The 17,861-nt window shown below is 38.2% G+C and overlaps 1 protein-coding gene across 6 annotated transcripts in view; it reads right to left on the reverse strand.

The window, feature by feature from the left end:
- Positions 1–263: 263 nt before the first annotated feature.
- Positions 264–17,861, reverse strand: part of fli1 (Fli-1 proto-oncogene, ETS transcription factor) — a 36,049-nt gene continuing 18,451 nt past the window's right edge. For 3 of the 6 annotated variants that reach the window (XM_030152655.1, XM_030152658.1, XM_030152660.1), the window contains exons 5-9: positions 14,244–14,312; positions 6,724–6,783; positions 6,258–6,317; positions 4,220–4,267; positions 264–931 (exon numbers count right to left, since the gene is read on the reverse strand). In XM_030152655.1, coding sequence (XP_030008515.1) covers positions 402–931; positions 4,220–4,267; positions 6,258–6,317; positions 6,724–6,783; positions 14,244–14,312 — 767 coding nt within the window. In that variant the 3' untranslated portion in view covers positions 264–401. The remainder of the gene's footprint in view (positions 932–4,219; positions 4,268–6,257; positions 6,318–6,723; positions 6,784–14,243; positions 14,313–17,861) is intronic. The other 3 variants (XM_030152659.1, XM_030152656.1, XM_030152657.1) reach the window with 1 other exon arrangement.

The raw sequence follows: 17,861 nt of genomic DNA on the forward strand, positions 1-17,861 counted from the left end.
TGGGAAGGTTTTGTCAGGAAATTCAACTAGCTTGTCGGTGCAGCTTTCAGGAGGTTAAAGAAAGAGAAAAAAAAAAAAAAAAAAGGCACAGGAAACTCAGACGCATGTCTAAAAACATGACAAAACAGTCTTTTAAAGGTAAGTAGTATTCCATTTTGGATCATAACATCCAGTTATTTATAAATTCTTACAAGTAAAACAACAAATCTCCTTCACTTTTATCATCCTTCACTCTTGAGCAAAATTTATTCAGAGGACAAACGCCCCTTCTCTACTTAGTCTTCATCGGTTTGGCATCATTAGGAGTGCAGGTCAGCTACTGTGGACTTTTTTTTTTTTGTGAGTGTGTGGAAAAAAAGATGGTTTTGAAAGTGGTGGAAGGTCGGTCTGAAAGCGGGGTTTTAATAGTAACTGCCCAGGTGGGACGGCACGTGGGTGTTGGGGTGACGGGGGACATTCGGGTTGGGGTAGATGCCTGCAGTGGGTGAACTCCAGTATGGAGCGGTGGGTCCAAAGAAGTTGGAGGACGTGACTGGCATAGATGGAGGGTGAGGGGATACAAAATTGACCTTCTGCTGGTGCGCGTGGTAGGAAGGCACATAGGCTAGGTCTGAAGGGTACTTATACATGGAGGATTCAGTGGGGTGCGGCTGGAGCGCCTGAGCGATGCCGTGAAAGTCAAACTTGTAGGCGTAGCGCTTGCCGTGCACCTTGGTCATGATATTTTTGTCATAGTAGTAGCGCAGCGCACGGCTCAGCTTATCATAGTTCATGTTGGGCTTGCTTTTACGCTCGCCCCAGCGCCGGGCCACTTCGTCCGGGTCTGTCATCTTGAACTCCCCGTTGGTGCCCTCCCAGGTGATGCAGCCGGCGTTGGCGCTGTCGGACAGGAGCTCCAGGAGGAACTGCCACAACTGAATCTGGCCTGAACCTGACAGTGGACACAAATGTAAAAAAATGTCATAAGGAGAGATGCGTTCAAGTCCGGCTAAGACCACAATCTGATCCTATTACACTGGTCAACAACAAATTTATTGTTTAAGTTTTTTGAGCTGATTTAGGATAATTTTGGTGTGCTGAATCTAAAAGTCACATTAATTTTGCTCAATCAGGTCAACTTTCTGGACTATGCTACATATTGGCTTTTTAACATTTTTGCTTATATTTATGGGCATTTTCACATCATATGATACAAAATTCTTTCATATTTCTTGCAATAAACGAGTTCCGAAGATTTTACTTTTGCCAATTTATGATCAATGTGTTTTTTAATATTACAGGTGAATGAAATGGCTTCGACTAGAAGATCTTGCAAAAATAAGCCTGATGTATTCTGCTACATCTGTGGTGAATACACCATTGTACCTAACAGGAAGTCACAAGTTTCATAAAGTATGCTTACCAATCTTATTTTGGTATTAATTATTATTTTTTGTGAGAAGATCAAATTTTTCAAAATCAAATTAGCAAAAAAACCTGATCTGATTGAGAAAAACAAATGTCATTTTTGGATTTAGCAAAATGGTCCTAATTCAGTTGAAAAAGCCTAGACAACTTACAAAAAACATTTTTTTTGTAACCCAGTGTTATTCATTAATTAAGCCATAAAGACCCAAACATCCACCATCGAGCAAAATCGTCTGCTGATGTAAACTGTTTAATACCTGTTGATCCACTAACCCAGTGGTTTTCAACCTTTTTTGGCTCATGACCCCATTTTAACCCTTTCATGCATGAATCAAGATTTTTTTCCTGAGTGTTTTTATTCCTCTTTAGGCGTGAAAAAAAAACCACTGTGATTGACTGAACCTATTTTTCATGGAACTGCAAAAATATCCACTCAGCTGGACATCATATGTTTAATTTTTGAAGTAAATAAACATGTATTTACTAATATACTGTGTGACAACTATGAAATACATTTTTAAAAATGCTGCTAATGTTGTTTTGTCACATTTTAACATACTCTAATATTTGTTACTACTCACTTTATGGCGATAATATGCAAAAAAAAACCCTTTTTGTTTAAAAAAAAAAAAAAAAAAAAGTGTTAATTACAGTCTCATAACAATAACAAGGAATTGATTTACACTCAAACATGTTACTGCAGAACTGTCAAGAACAGCAAAGTTACAGCAATAATATAAATTGTAGTGTATGGGATGATGCATAAGTGTCCACTGTGTCGGCTAATATGAAACTAAAACAATAAAATCCATGAATACACAAAAGAGCACATTTGAACAGCTGTCCAGTATGCATGAAAGAGTTAACATCACATTTCTGGCAACCCCAGACATTAAAAACTGACACATTTTAATTTGTTTTTGATCATGTAATAGTTTGCTATACTATGTTGCAAATAAATGTTAATTTTAGATGACATTTAGTCTATATAATGTATATTATTATGGACAGAGGCAGAAAATCCAGGTGTAGATTACTGCACAAAGTGAGAATTTTATTTTCCTTGGTCAGGATATGTACAGTCAGTCCAGTTTGGATTTACAAGGCTGACAATTAATACTGAAAAAAAAAAAAACAACAAAAACTCAGCCTATGAATTATGAAAGAGCTGCAGCATCTTAAACTGACCACAATGAACATTTGACAGATAAACAGTACCACAGTGCTTCAGTTTCAGCTTCACAGTTTGTCATGTCTTTTATGTGATTGTCTCTCTCAACTCACCATATATTATTTATTAGTAGCTTTTTTTTTTTTTTTATCAATTACTAGAAATTCCAGGCGACCCCATTAGAATTCCAGCCTCAAGGTTGAAAAACACTGCATTAATCCTATCAATACATGTAAATAATTGGTGTAAAATAGTCTGTCATCTATTCATTGTGAGTGAGTTAATTTAGTTTCATTTCGAGCACATAAAATCATCAAATAACAAAGAACAATAAACATGGACAAACAAAATTTCCAGTGCTCAAAAAGGAGTGGGAAGTATAACTTGTAGACTCCCACCCCCTTTTTACAAACTAATAATTAAATTGATTCTGCTTCCTTTGCTTTGATAACACACTTTTTTTTTTTTTTTTTTTTTTTTTTACAGTTTTACAGTTTTACAACACAAAACATCCATGCAAACCATTCACCAAACACTTTTTTGTCACCTCACACACAATCAGATTTGCATAATCAACCTTTTTTTTAACATAAACTATCATGTTTATATGCACTTTATTTACAACAAATATAATTAATAAATGCGACATTATCTCTTAATCATGATAGTCTGTGTTAATTAGTTAATTACAAATAAACAATACACAATAATATCTTATTTTATGCATTCTTCTATATTATTCACTTATTCACATAATGTATATTTTGTTATTATACTGGATTTATACATCCTTTTAAATGCACAAATTGAAGTAGACATTTTAAAGTTTTGATCCAGATTATTCCACAGATGTACCACTCTAACAGAGATGCACTGGCTTTTTATGTTTGTTCACTTAATTTTCTTAAAGATATCAGTTCCTCTTAAATTGTAATTACTTTGCCTGGGTTCAGACATCTCCTGTAGACTGAAGGGGAGCATATGGTCATGGACTTTATGCTTTATGATAACTGTATTAAAGTCGACAAGATCGTGTAGTTTTAGAGCCTTTACATTTATAAATAGAAGCGAAGTACTGGGCTTGATTGTCAATTCAAATTGCCTTTTTTTGAAGTAAGAATATGGAATTAATGTTTGATTTAGAATTATTACCCCATATCTCTGCATAATAGTTGAGAAATTGTCATCAGATATGATCCATTTGGACATAGTGCACATGCAAACACCATCATTTTGTACAACACTGATTCACCAGTAAAATTCATGGCGTTGAATCAATGACAGTGGATGGAGACAGTTATTTTATATTCAGTTAATGAAATATTTTGATGAAAAAGTCACTTTTTCTTCAGTTTTCCCAGTTTTTGATATAATAACCCTCAGCTTTACTCTGAGCTTTTATGAAGATCTGCATAATCAGTGAATTAAATATGGGAAAATACATGATTTATACTGAAAATACAGAGGATAATATTAGAATAAATGGTGATAAATCACTTATGGTTAAATATAAAGAAAAATGTATTTGGTAACTGGGCTTTTATTGGTTAATAACATGTTATCAGTCCAGCCTGGTCTGAACAAAAGGACATTGTTGAACTTCTAAGAATGTCTGTTTACAGCACAGTCTTAGGCTTTTACCTGGATTTGCTAGGCGGCTACTGGTGGGACCCAGAATCTGGTAAGGATCTGAGGACAAGGGAAGAAAGAGCATTGTTAGTTGAGACACTGGTTGCCATGGTGACATGACAGAAACCTCTTGTAATTAGTAACACAGACTAAACCATTTCACAGTAGTATTAAGAAGAAACACCAGATTATTGTGAAACCATGTTTGCTAATTTGTAGCACAGGATAAAGTGACATAAAACATTCCAATAACAGACATTATTAAAATACCAGTAAATCAGATTTAAACATTTTTTCCACTTTTCTGATCCTATGACAAATTATCATTCTCAAATAAGTACACTGTTGCCCATAAAGTCAGAATACTTTTGTTCCTCTTTTTATTCCTATTTATACACATCAGTGATCACCTTTGACCCAGTTTAATGATTACATACTGAGTCCCAGTTACATTTTACCTATCAAGAATAAATCAAATTGTCATCATTTCATGAGGTAAAAATATTTTATCTCCACTTCATCAGCAAAATTGTATTAACTACAACGTCAGTCTATGAATCTTTATAAATAGCACAGTTATATATCTTCATTGTTATATGAGCTTAGAATAATGTGTAACAGTTAAATATGAACAAAATAATGGAAATCTTAGTATAAAAACACTATTTGGACACAAATACTAGGACACATCACACCTACAGCTGCAGTACCACTATTACATAAATCTTCACCCAAGTTGTCAGTAATTATCACAATAAATGTCAAAATCAATATTTGTTTAAAGTTTAAATGCAGAGTTTTATTCCTGCGGGAGAGTCAAAGATACCTGGAGGTCACTTGTGTTTTAAAATGATTATTTATGATCAGAACGTGACAAATGTTTCAGAAAAAAATAACACTGCGTAAAAGTCAAATAAAAACAAATTCAGAGGCATTTATGTAAATGTAAATGTTTACTGCTTTTTTTTATTCTTCTGTATGATACTGTATTTAATTGTACAGCTATTTTATGTTTTTAATCTTGTATTTCATTCTTTTACTTTGGTTTTTATTTATTCTTCTGTACAGCACTTTGGTCCACTGTGGCTATTTTAAGATGCTTTACAAAAGAAGGAAGGAGAGAGAGAGAGAGAGAGAGAGAGAGAGAGAGAGAGAGAGAGAGAGCGAGAGAGAGAGAGAGAGAGAGAGAGAGAGAGAGAGAGAGAGAGAGAGAGAGAGAGAGCTTAACTGTTAATCTTCCCCACTAAGTCGCTTTGGAAAAAAGCATCTCATCTACCAAATGCATAAATGTAAATGTAATGTATTTACACCAAATCAACCCTCAAGACAAAATAAAAATGGTTATCATATTTGTATTTATTACCTCTGCCTAGGAGGCTATGTTTTCATCTGGGTTTGTTTGTTTGTCTGTTAGCAATACAACTCAAAAAGTTACCGACAGATTTGGATGAAACTTTCAGGAAATATTGATACTAGCACAAGGAAGAAATGATTAAATTTTGGTGGTGATCAGGGGAGGCGGGGGGGCAGATTTTTTGTTTGTTCGTCTGTCTGTGAGCAAGATAATTAAAAAAGTTATGGACGGATTTGAATTTTCAGGAAATGTTGACAATGGCACAAGGAACAAATGATTAAATTTGTCATTTGAACAAATGAGAAGGGGGGTGGGTGGGTGGGGGGGGGCTTATCTGCCTTGGCAGAGGTCTGCGCTCTCTGAGTGCTTTTCTAGTTTGTTTGTTTGTCTGTTAGCAAGATAACTCAAAAAGTTATGGAAGGATTTTGATGAAATTTTCAGGTAACTGGCACGGGGAACAAATTATTAAATTTTGGTGATGATCGGGGGGTGGGGGGGCACTTTTCTAGTTGCACATAGTTTGCAAAATTATCATTTTGTAGTCCAGACCTTTGTTAGCAATGAAACATCTTAATTCGACTTACAATATACTTTTGTCCATTTAGTATAAATTTTATTAAAACTGACTCAATGTGTATGCCAGTGACTTTGCTTATATCATATACAGATAAAGTCAAGGTGTGTGCATGTGTGTACCTGGCTGAGCTCGAGGCTGCTCAGTGGACTTGGTCACATTCTGGGTCACCACTGGTGAGCCTGAAAGAAGACGAGGGAGAAAGTACATGTGAGAGACAGAGAGTGGGAGAGAGTGTTAGATTAAAAAGCTTCAGAGTAAACATCAGTGAGGTGGCTACAGATAACAAAGTTACACATCTTGAAAGCATGTCAGCAGCTATCCAAAGTAAATAAGGCAGTAGTGGGTCTTCTGGACTGATTTCTTTGGTGTGTCTGTTCATTTTCTGACAACTGAAGTCATAATCCTCCAAGTGCCTGTCCGACATGTCTAGACTGAGTGGATGTGGGGACTGCCCTGGCGTGTTGTTGTTGATAATGTTCACATCATTGGGGTAAATACAGACTCATGCCACATTTAGCAGCTATATTTACTTGTACTATATTTACTGGGCTGAAAGAGGAGCTGCAGTGATTTCTCTGTGCTCACCTTTGCCGCTGTGGATGTTGTTTGACCATCCTGTCCGCCGTACTGCATCATATGAAGAGTCTGACCAAGAGGGAACAAGGAGGGATGAATATTAAATAAACACGAATAAAATATCATTCAGTTTACTATTATCTATTAAACAAATAACTAATTATTAATCAGAAAATACTGCCTGAGCAAATACACTAAAACTTGTCTGTGTTCATGTACAGAAGTGTCTCTTGGCCTTCAACTCACTTACTTTTGGAATAAAATTGTTAAGGATGTTAGACAGTAAATCTACCAAAACATGATTCAAGGCGGTCTGTCTTTGCAGGATATCTGGACATGATAATGTGGTTTTTGTTTGCGATACAATAATGGATCACATGTTGGTGGCACAATGTTTGACTAATGCTGCAGTTGGTTGAGCATCTTGCAACACTCCAACCACAAATAAGAAGTCTGATGCAAATTAACGTACAACAGCAGAACAGAGAAACACGCAGACAAAGCATGCACATGTCATTCACCCTGATCCCACCTCCCCACACAAGCGGCTTTCATGAAACCTTGACGAGCAGCCAACCTATTTCAGTTTGAATGAGGTCTACCTGCTGTGTGTCTGTGGTGTAAACCTGACTGAGTGTGAAGCTGGACAGCTTCCAGTAACAATCAATCACACTGACACAAGCAGATAAAACAGAGGATGTTCGCTCTCCTGGCAGTGTCTCAAAAACCCGGGTACACCCACGGTGCACCTGGCCAGCACCCTCGATGGTTCATATTATTTTAGGCTAAAACAGTTCAAACATTTATTAGAACACAGAGAAATACGATACTCGATGTTGCCAGATATTATTTTTATTTCTTGCCGTGAACAGCAACGTTATCACGCTCTGTAAACATTATTGTCAGCGATGTTTCTCCCAGGCAAAGTGTACAGTCACAGTGTAAGTCATGACAGAGGTTGTTGCTAGGATCAGCAAGATGCTGGAAGGTCAAGAGGCAATCCCATTTCCCATCAAGGGATGCAGAATATTTGAGAAGCAAGCTTACTGAGTTGGGAGTTTGATTCCCTAGATTTGACTATAAAGCCTGACTGCATTGTTAAAAAAAAAAAAAAAAAGAAACTAAATGTTGAAATCAGGTCAGTGGCATAGGCTGATTGTCCAGTGAAAAACTGGTATTAATATTTAAAGCACGGAGAGGTAATGTTGTTTTTCTAACTAATGAAAATGACATTTCAGGGCAATGTGCGTGATTATTTATTAATCTGAAAGGTATGATTAAAATATGATTAAATATGTTTTGAACTTCAACTACAAATGCTGTCTGTGAGTATTTGTGTGCTTGTTCACCAGGCATTAATATTAATGTGTTTGCAAATTATTCTCATTCTGTTTTATCTAGTTCAAAAACGCTATTGCAGACTTCCTGTTAAGTAAGTTCACACACCAAACTCATAGACACAATGCTTTTAATTCTGTGTGATGTTCAGCATCATCATCTTCTTTGCAAAACATGGTCTTTGTGTGGCATCTCAGCCCCTTTTTTAATCCCACGCAGTCACTCCACAGGAACATCCAGTGATGATCAAAATCATTATTGTGCCAGGCCACTTCTAAACACTGTGTAATACTGCCCCCTCATGGAGACAGGAATATTCACCAACTAAACAATAAAAACTGAATTCATTTCTGCTTGAAGAAAAGCTCAAGTTTACTTCTGAATCTCTTTGCAAATGTAAAAGTATAATTTCCCTGGTGACTGCTCTTAAATGCAACACAATTGTAATAGATTTAATAAATGTTAAATTACAGCTAAAAGAGAAACAGCACTGCTGTCACACATAATGACCCAACAATTCAAGTGGATCGTATTTGTTAAATTTGTACCTTTATTTCCACTCCATTTTCCTCTTTTCTGTTCTTTTTAAAAATAAAACAAAGTCTCCTATGGTCAATATTTTGCAAATTAGCACTATGTTTCCAGCATTTAATGCCACAAGTCTATAACTTGTGCATAACTGTATGTTACAATTTCAGTGCTACTGATATATTCATATCTAATCTAATCTAATCTAATCTAATCTAATCTAATCCATTATAATATAATATAATCTGAAACACAAGTACCCTATTGTTTCAGTTGCTTTCATCACTAATTCAGAGTTTTTTTTCATGCTGCGTACTTGTAAATGGTGTTCTGTTTTCTTGTTTTAACTTTCTGTGTGGCAGAATATCCTTCAGCAGGAAAACTTTACACATCTTATGCACCTCTTGATCTCTTTAGCCTCCGATATGTCAACAGAGGGCCCATTTCTGTCTAGAGATGACAAGAGGGGTCTTTGAGACTGAATAAATAGATTCTCACAAAGGACAAAAGAGTGCATGTCTATACGCCCGTCAGTCTACAAATATGTGGGTGAGATGAAAGAGATGTATTTACGATGAAACAAAAAGTGATTGCAAGAATTAAGGGCTGAGTAACAGAAAGAAAGACAAAAAGAAGGAGAAGAGGTGCATATAACAAGCAGGCTGCCGTGGCTCAGCGGGGCTGTCAGGTTCAATCTGGTGTGGGCCGGCAGAATAGCCAAGGAGCAGTGACTGGGGGAGAGTCCTGGGAGACTTGTGTTTCCTGCCTGCCTCGCCTGCAGACAACCTCTCTTTGTTTTACTGGCCCTTTTTTCCCCTCTACTCACCGCCCGCCCCCTCTCCATCCACTCTCCACCACCCCGAAAAAAACACAACGGGGCTACCTCCATCAAACGTCCAGAGAGGGGGTTAGAAACAGAAGAGGAGATGTTTGGGGGGGAGAACTGAACATAAATGGAAGAGATATGGGAGAAAAAGGTGAAAGAGTCACCGAAAGGGGAGCAAAAAAAAAGATGGAGACGGACAGCGAAGGTATAGGGGTGAAAACGAAATAAGAAGAACCAGAACAAAGAGAAAGAAAACAAAGAAAGGAAAAAGGAGGGGGGGTGGGGGGGTAAAAAAGTCAGACAAAACACAACTTTGGTATTTGAAAAAAAAAAAAAAAAAAAATCCAGCTACTGTCTGGAATGGGCTAGAGGAGATGCCCAGTAACGTGGTGTGATCCACATCTTTTTAGATACCCTCATTGTAGTTTTTGGCAGAAAATTACATTCACCTCCAAAATCATTTCCCGTTAGCCACACACAAGCGAGAATAAAGCAAGAGAGTGCCAAAAAAGCTAAAAATGCACCACTACACACTTCTACAAAATAATCACTTTAATTGGATGGTGAGAAAAGGTTGGGAGGGGGGGGAATGGAAAGAAAAGTGCAGGAGAATAAAGCAGCGACGCATGTAAAAATGTGTCGGGTAGGGGGTACACAATCAGAGCCAGCCACGCAAATGCAGACACAGACCCGAATGTGCACACACACAGAGCTGTCTCATCCCCAACCCCCCCCCCCCCCCCCCCCACCTCCTTCATTTTTCCAGGCCTCGTTCTGACTGCGACTCGAGCCAGTTTCCACTCTGGTCTGGGGTGTGGTGCACGCTCCTGGGAGACTTTGACTGCAAGACCAGTTAGTCAAAACAAGGCTCGAGTGCTAGACAGAGAGGGAGTGAAAAGGCAGAGAGACATAGAAAGTAAGGGTGAAGGAGAGACAGAGTGGGAGAGAAAGAATGAGAGTGAGAATCTGAGCATAGGGTGAGATAGACGGAGGAGAGGGATAGAGGAGAGTCGTGGACTGTTTTTAACCCAGAGTCTGAGCCAAGGAGAGAAACCCAGACAGGGTAAACTTTTTTAATACCCATAATACAGGTGCTTTAAAAGCCATCTGTGTGAGGAAAGTAGCCGTAAGAGGAGGAGAACGGTGGCAAAGTACAGGAATTAGACACAGAGAGGAGACAGTTTTATGAGACCGTCAACTGAGAAACATAAAGCAATAGGATACAGTTGGAAAGTATGGATGCATGCAAACATAAACACACTCTGAATTTTGTCTGTATTGAAATCGCATCAGTTCAGACGTGCAAAATCAGTCTGAAATGATTCAAGAGTCAAGATTCTACTTTTACTTGTCATTTCAGCATATAAAATACACAGAAACGAAACACTGTACTCAGGTCCCGATTGTCAGCAGCATTTAGCAAATACTATAAAATACTGATTTAAATAAAAAAAAACAAAAAAAAACAAAAACACACACACCCTCTTAAAAAGTTACCCATAAATAACTAAGATTATTATTTTCTAAAATGCACAGCAGTTTGTACACTTAATGGTTCCCTCCAACCCCTGTTGCCACTTTGGAATCGAAATAAATTCTTTTAACAGAGGTGATTCATTGACAAAAAAAAGCAGCGGAGAATATGAGTGTCTTCGCAGTAAGTTACAAAAATTCCAAAACTTCACAGCAGCCGTATGAAAAGAAGCAAATAAATGTGTGTACGATGGCCATATAAGGACGTTAACACCTTTCAGATCTATACTTTCCACCATATAGTACGTATACTTGCAAAACATGGGCTTATACTGTAATAAGCCATGCAGACACAAACACACACACATATACACACATACACACAACCATCCCACAGGGAATAGGAGACGATACACATTGGGAACCACACACACAGAGGCACATACACGCACCCTTTCATAGCTGCTGCATTCCATGTTTTATATGCTCTCTTTTATTCATAACATTGCATTTTACACCACAGAGTCTGGAGCAGATTAAGGGTTGTCTCCTGCTGTATGCTCATGCTTACTCTACCCCAAAGAGCCTGTATGGTATTTTCCTGTACAGTACTCACGGGGCAATATGAAATTGAACATCTGGCAATACTGATCTGTTCTCCCGAAGCAAAGTTTCTTTCATGGAAAATTGAATTTTGTTTCCTTATCAGGTTTTACTTACACCTAATTTTACCTGAAAGAACTTGTTTGTAGTTTTTAATTTAACATCGAGAATATTTGTAAAATCAAGGTGATTTATTTCAAATGGTTCTACTTCGTAATGTTTGGTATTTGTCCTGTTTTGGGACATTTCCCGCCCCTCACGAGTAGTTCCCTGCGCTGGCCGTGATCACGAGTTAGCTAGAGGCTCAGTCAGTGTTGCAGGAGCCCATAATAGAAATCACCTCTTGTGAAAGGGAAATGCTGTTGAAGGGAGTGACCCTCTATTCCTGCCAGTCCAAATACCTGGTGCTGAGAATCAGGAAGAACGGGGTCGAGGGTGACCGAGCAGAATCTTATCTGGCCCGGCCATTGGTGTATTGGTATTGAAGCTAGGCGAGAGTAAGTACACTGCCAGCGAACGCTCACCACCGGGGCAGATAGAGAGAGTCAGAGGGCATTCTCAGACACTTATCAGACTTAGTGTTTCCTCCTCTCTTGCCTTGATAGGGCCCCTCATCCTGTGAGCAAGGCTATCATTGTTATTGCAGTCCTTTCTCCCGTCTCTGGTGGTGACACTGTATAGCCAATGTAAAGGATGTGTAGCTTTTTTTTTTTTTGTACAGATATGCAGTGCAGCCTTTGCCTTGTTGGTGTCATGTCAGCATAAAATAATGTTTGTAGAGTGAAAAGGTATCCAGAAAAAAAAAAAAAAAAAAAAAAAAGACACAATCATCCTGAGTTCCTGAGAAAGAGTTCTAAGAAATTCACCCTGGCTTCTGTAAAGATATTAAACGTTGAGTAAGATTTGCAAACTAGAGGGGATAAAAGAGCATACCTCCACTAAGACCCTGCAGTACTGCAGTACTAACACCCTAGCTTTCAATGCTAAAAAAAAAAAAAAAGTGAAGTTCTAAAAAGTTTTGAATCTTAATAAAAATTCAGGCTGCACCCCTTTGTTGGATCTGCTTCAAAATGTAATGGGTTTGTCCTTGGCCTACGCCCCAAACTTCTACCAAGTTAAAAATCTGTGCACACAAGACAGACACCGACAAATAAACTCTAAACTGAGTAATGAAACCGAGGAACAAAAACACCTCTTTGGCGAAGGTAAAAATGCAAATCAGTTAATCAAGTGCCAGTAGTAACTCCGCAGAGATTTGTTTATGTAAATGCAAATTCAGTCCTAGATTCAGTAACAAGATGGTTTAGTCCTTCATTATGTGAACTAAATACCTGTTTTAGCTTCTTTAAAGTTTTGGATTTATCCATTAAACCAGTTAACACATCTCTGGAGAAAAATATGCCTCTAATGTGCAAAGATAATGTATATTGTATATATATCACCAACCTGGCTCGAATAGAAATATGATTAAACACCATTTTTGAGTGAAGCAGATTTGAAGAAGAAAAATGTATCGTAATATGGAGTTGATTTAATTTGTGCTAACATGTCAACATGTTATATCATTCTATTGGAGCTCATATTTCACAAAATACACAAGTGAGGTAACAACTCCTAATATCAGACAACACCTAAGGTCAATGTCCCTTCAGTATTATAAAACTCAATTACATTTCTGAGGTTTTCTTTGTTATTCAGTTGGAAGAATTTGGTCCAATCTGAGACAATGGGAAGAAATGTTAAAAATAAGTTAAGATCAGTGATGAAAACCGTTTGACAATCAGTTCAGTAGGGAAATATTAACAGCTAATAACCACAAGAACACTTCATCTGATTATTTCAATCATTCTGTGATGTGTTCAGTGTCCCGTAGGGATGGAACATGGAGGGGAAAATAAAAATGGTCTGTGGCTGAGAGACCTTTTAAAGAATGTCGAACACTTTGTGGATTAAAATGTGAAGTTGGAATCCTCTAAACCACCGACTAAAACAAAAACCCCAAAAGCAAAAAGACGTGATTTTATGTAGGGATAAAGACATACTGATATCTAGACCGTCACAGACAAACACACCAGTCTAGTCAACAGCAGCCAATCAGCGTCCTGTGATCCGTTCATTTTGGACATTGTCTCCTTAGCACCTGTCTCTGATGCACGTCATTTAACAAACAACCTCCATGACACGCCTTACATCCTGCCGTCTTGTCCACAGTCACTACAATCGCGGGTCATACTTTCCGCTGCTGCCGAGAACCCGTGGATAGACCTGATCAACACACGGTCTTTGTCTAGTTGTTAATATGCCTCCATTCTGAGGCAGCCCGTCTGAGCTATGATGTGTTGTCAAAGCATTCAAGTATCAGTCGTGAATAGCACAGCGAGCTGTAGCAGCTTGGCTCGCATTATTTCAGAAACACAAAGCATGCACCTGCCTGGAGCTTTGTCAATTGCAATCAGCGACTGGATGTGCTTTGGGTTTGTAAGACTGCTCTGTACTCTCAAGTGTGTGCTTTAGGTTTTATCTGCTTGTTTTCAAACTTTCAGGTACAGTAAAAAACAATTCAGAACCTCATTTTTCATACGATTTCTCTGGCTGCTCATCTCGCTTATCCCCTTTCTTCCATTTATTTATTTTACAGTTGAACACTCTTACCGCAATCTGAAACCAATTACACTACCGTATATACAATTCCCAGACATGCAGATAAAGATTGGGGATAAAAGGATATAACAGACAGGTTATTAAAAAAACTGTGTCTTACCGTCTTTGGCAGCCAGGCGTGGTGATGGATCTGTGTGAGATGGCGTGTTATAGGATAATGATGAGCTACCTGTAATCATATGAGATTAAAAGGAACACAATTAGACATAGTTATATCTTATACACTGCCAAACGCAAGCAAAAATATATATAAACATCATATAAAATCAGAAATTTTGACAAGAACTACAGTCATTCTAATATATATTCAGGTAAACTTAATAAAAAGCAGTTTATTTCTTGCATTAACCCTTTCATGCATAGTGGTCACTACAGTGGACAGGTATTCTACAGCTGTTCTCTTGTATATTCATGGATTTTGTTGTTTTAACACAGGGGACACTTGTGCATCATCGCAAACACTGCAATCCATAGCAGTACTGTAACTTTACTGTTCTTGATAAACTTGTATAATTCGTTTTAGTGAAAATCAATTGCTAGTTGTTATTAGACTGTAATTAACAGATGTGTTACATAAAAAGTTTTTTTTTTTTGCAAATTATCTCGATGAAGTGGAGTAAAAACTAGTATTAGAATATGTTAAAATGTGAGAAAACATCAGATTGGAGGCATTAAAAATGTTTTTATTTCATAGTTTTCACACAGATCACTTTCTGATTATGGGTTTTAAATATATGTTTCTTTGCTTCAGAAATTAAACACATGGTGTCCAAATGAGTGGACATTTTTGTAACTCCAAGAAAAATAGGTTCATTAAAAAAATTCAATTGCATTGTTTTGTTCATGCCTAAAAAGGAATAAAATCACTCAAGAAAAACAATTTTGACTAAGATTCTCATAATTCATACATGAAAGGGTTAAATTACTGAATGTTAAGACAAAATTATTTAGAATAACCCTCTCTATACTTACACTGACACAAAATACAGCCAGCAGGTGGCAGTAGAGGGTTCAGCTCAATTACAAGCAGCACTAAAAGCCCTTTTCATTTCTTGAATTGTGATTCTGTTTTGTTTTAAAACTAAGGAAAATAATTCCTGACACAAATCTAGTACCAAATAAAACAAATCCAGTGATGGGTGCACGCCTAACACTGGAAAAACCCTGAAGGCTGTCAGTATTTTAACTACAAACCCAACTCCTGAATAATAAAGTCAGAAAGTCAGGAGTCTGCATATGGCTGCCTATTCATTTCACCTTATGGAGCAGAACTCTGCACTGCATTCCTCCACTTACACAGGCACCCTGGGCGGCACCAAAATGCTCTCTTAATTTTAGCTGCCCCCAGGCATAAATCAGCGAGTGGAAAAACAGACCCAAAAATGCACAGAGAAAACACAAGAGCTGCTACTACACAGGGAGCGTTAAGATTTAGCGCTGAGACTGCTGAAGGGTGCTGTTAGTATGGACGATGCCTTCCTTTGAATGACTCTAACAACAACAGCAATAAAGGAAAATGGGAAACGCAAAATGCAAAATGAAGTTTGTGATGTGTTATTTTTCTTGAGATTTGATGCTGGAGCTTTTACTAACTCTCTGCTGCTTTTGCTGGGATTGATGGGGGGATGAAGGGGCCCATGGTGGCAGACTAGGGGTCTGTTTTTTTAGGGGGTGGCAGTGTACGGGTGGTGGGAAGGGAAGGAGGGGTGAGGGGGTGCTCCACAAACCTATTCTAACCTCCCAACACCCCACCCCTCCTATTTCTACCTACTCCGTGGCACCCCCAAGGCTCTGGGTCTAGTTTAGAAACCTGGGGGCTGCAGAACAGGGGAGCCATTGTATGAGGCAGGGTCCCTGCACAGCAATCAAACGCAGCTCCCCGTACAAAAATAATTCCACACGCAGAGTGTAAGCGCACAGGGGCGAGCGAGCGAGCCATCAAAGCACAATCTTTGGAATGAGGGAGAAAGTGTAAGGCGAAAGATGAACAGACAGAAAAAGAGAGGGAGAGGGAGAAGGAGGAAGGGGAAGAGGGGGCTGTTAACCCCTTTCCTACTGTGTGCCACATATGTGGGCTGACCCAGACAGGCAAACAGGCAGCATTGCTGAGAAAACCTCAAACCATCCCACAGAGAAATTCAGGACTGCTATACAAGAAAGAGTGAGAGTGGAAGGCTGAGTGAGAGAGAGAGAGAGAGAGAGAGAGTGAGAGAGAGAGAAAAGCTCCACAGCTGACAGTTTAGTAAAGAGAGAGAGAAAGGGAGGGAGTCCTGACTGCACTGCCTATTTATTTGGATGGCCTCTTCCTCTCTCAGAAAACAAACATGTCCCGGTAATCTGACAGCACAGTGGGAGGACTGGCCAGTGTTCAGTGTTTAAGACCCTCACTCTCTCTCTCTCGCTCTCTACTCACATCTGTTCAGAGTCTGTTAGATTACATAACATTTACAAACAATTTTCTTTTCTCTCCTTCCTATGACTGACGGCTCTTTCAGAAGGCCCTATTTGGCCCGCCCACAATATTGACAGAGCTCTTTAGGGACTTCTTCAGCATTGTGATGGACCTCCGTCGGGCCCCTGCTGTTTATTCTTTTGAGCCATATGATACTAATGTCTCAAACATGTGGACCTTGTCAACAAACTAAAGGGACCCAGTCGCCCAGGTTTGGGCATCCAATCACCTCAGGGGAAAGCCAGCAGCAATTCTTTGAATCTCAGTAGAATTAAGCTGAACCTAACGACAGCAACTGTTGTCAGAGCGACTTTCCACAAATCTTACATGTGAAAACCTGCCAAGACATGTAGCTGAATTTAAAAAACAATGTTTAGACTGTATGTTCCTGTGTGACTGATCTGATGCCACTATCACTAAAAAATGAATACATACATCATCCTAGTATCCTACATCCTAAATCGGTGTCACTAGGTTGTAATAGAAATTATTAATGATCAAATACCTACAACTTTATTATACTGTAAGTCTTTTTTGTGAGATCAACCTCTTTTGTCCATAAGAACAGAGTGACTCCAAAAGCACAGCATATTTGATATGAGAGATATAGTATGTCAGTGTTTTTCAGCCTTGGGGCTGGGATCCCACGTGGGGTCGCTTGGAATTCAAATGGGGTCGGCTGAAATTTCTAGTAATTGATAAAAATAAAAAATAAAAAACTTACTAATAAAAAATATAAGGTGAGTTGAGATACAATCTATAAATGACCTGACGAACTGTGAAGCTGAAACTGAAGCACTGTGGTACTGTTTATCTTTCAAATGTTCATTGTGGTCGGTTTCAGATGCTGCAGCTCTTTCATAATTCATAGTTTGAGTTATTGGTTTTTCCATATTAACTGTCAGCCTTGTAAATCCAAGCTGGACTGACTGTACATATCCTGACCAAGGAAAATAAAATTCTCACTTTGTGCAGTAATCTACACCTGGCTTTTCTACCTCTGTCCATAATAATATACATTATATAGACTAAATGTCGTCTAAAATGAACATTTATTTGCAATATAGTATAGCAAACTATTACATGATCAAAAACAAATGAAATTTAGCCAAAAAAAATGTCTTCATTTTCAATGTCTGGGGTCGCCAGAAATTTGTGATGTTAAAATGGGGTCAAGAGCCAAAAAAGGTTGGGAACCACTGTAGTATGTCCTAACAACAGAAAATACAATTTTTTTCTTTCATAGACAAAAGTATTAGTCAAAAA

The sequence above is a fragment of the Sphaeramia orbicularis genome, chromosome 13 (assembly GCF_902148855.1).
Source record: "Sphaeramia orbicularis chromosome 13, fSphaOr1.1, whole genome shotgun sequence".
In the NCBI taxonomy this organism is placed as follows: domain Eukaryota; kingdom Metazoa; phylum Chordata; class Actinopteri; order Kurtiformes; family Apogonidae; genus Sphaeramia; species Sphaeramia orbicularis.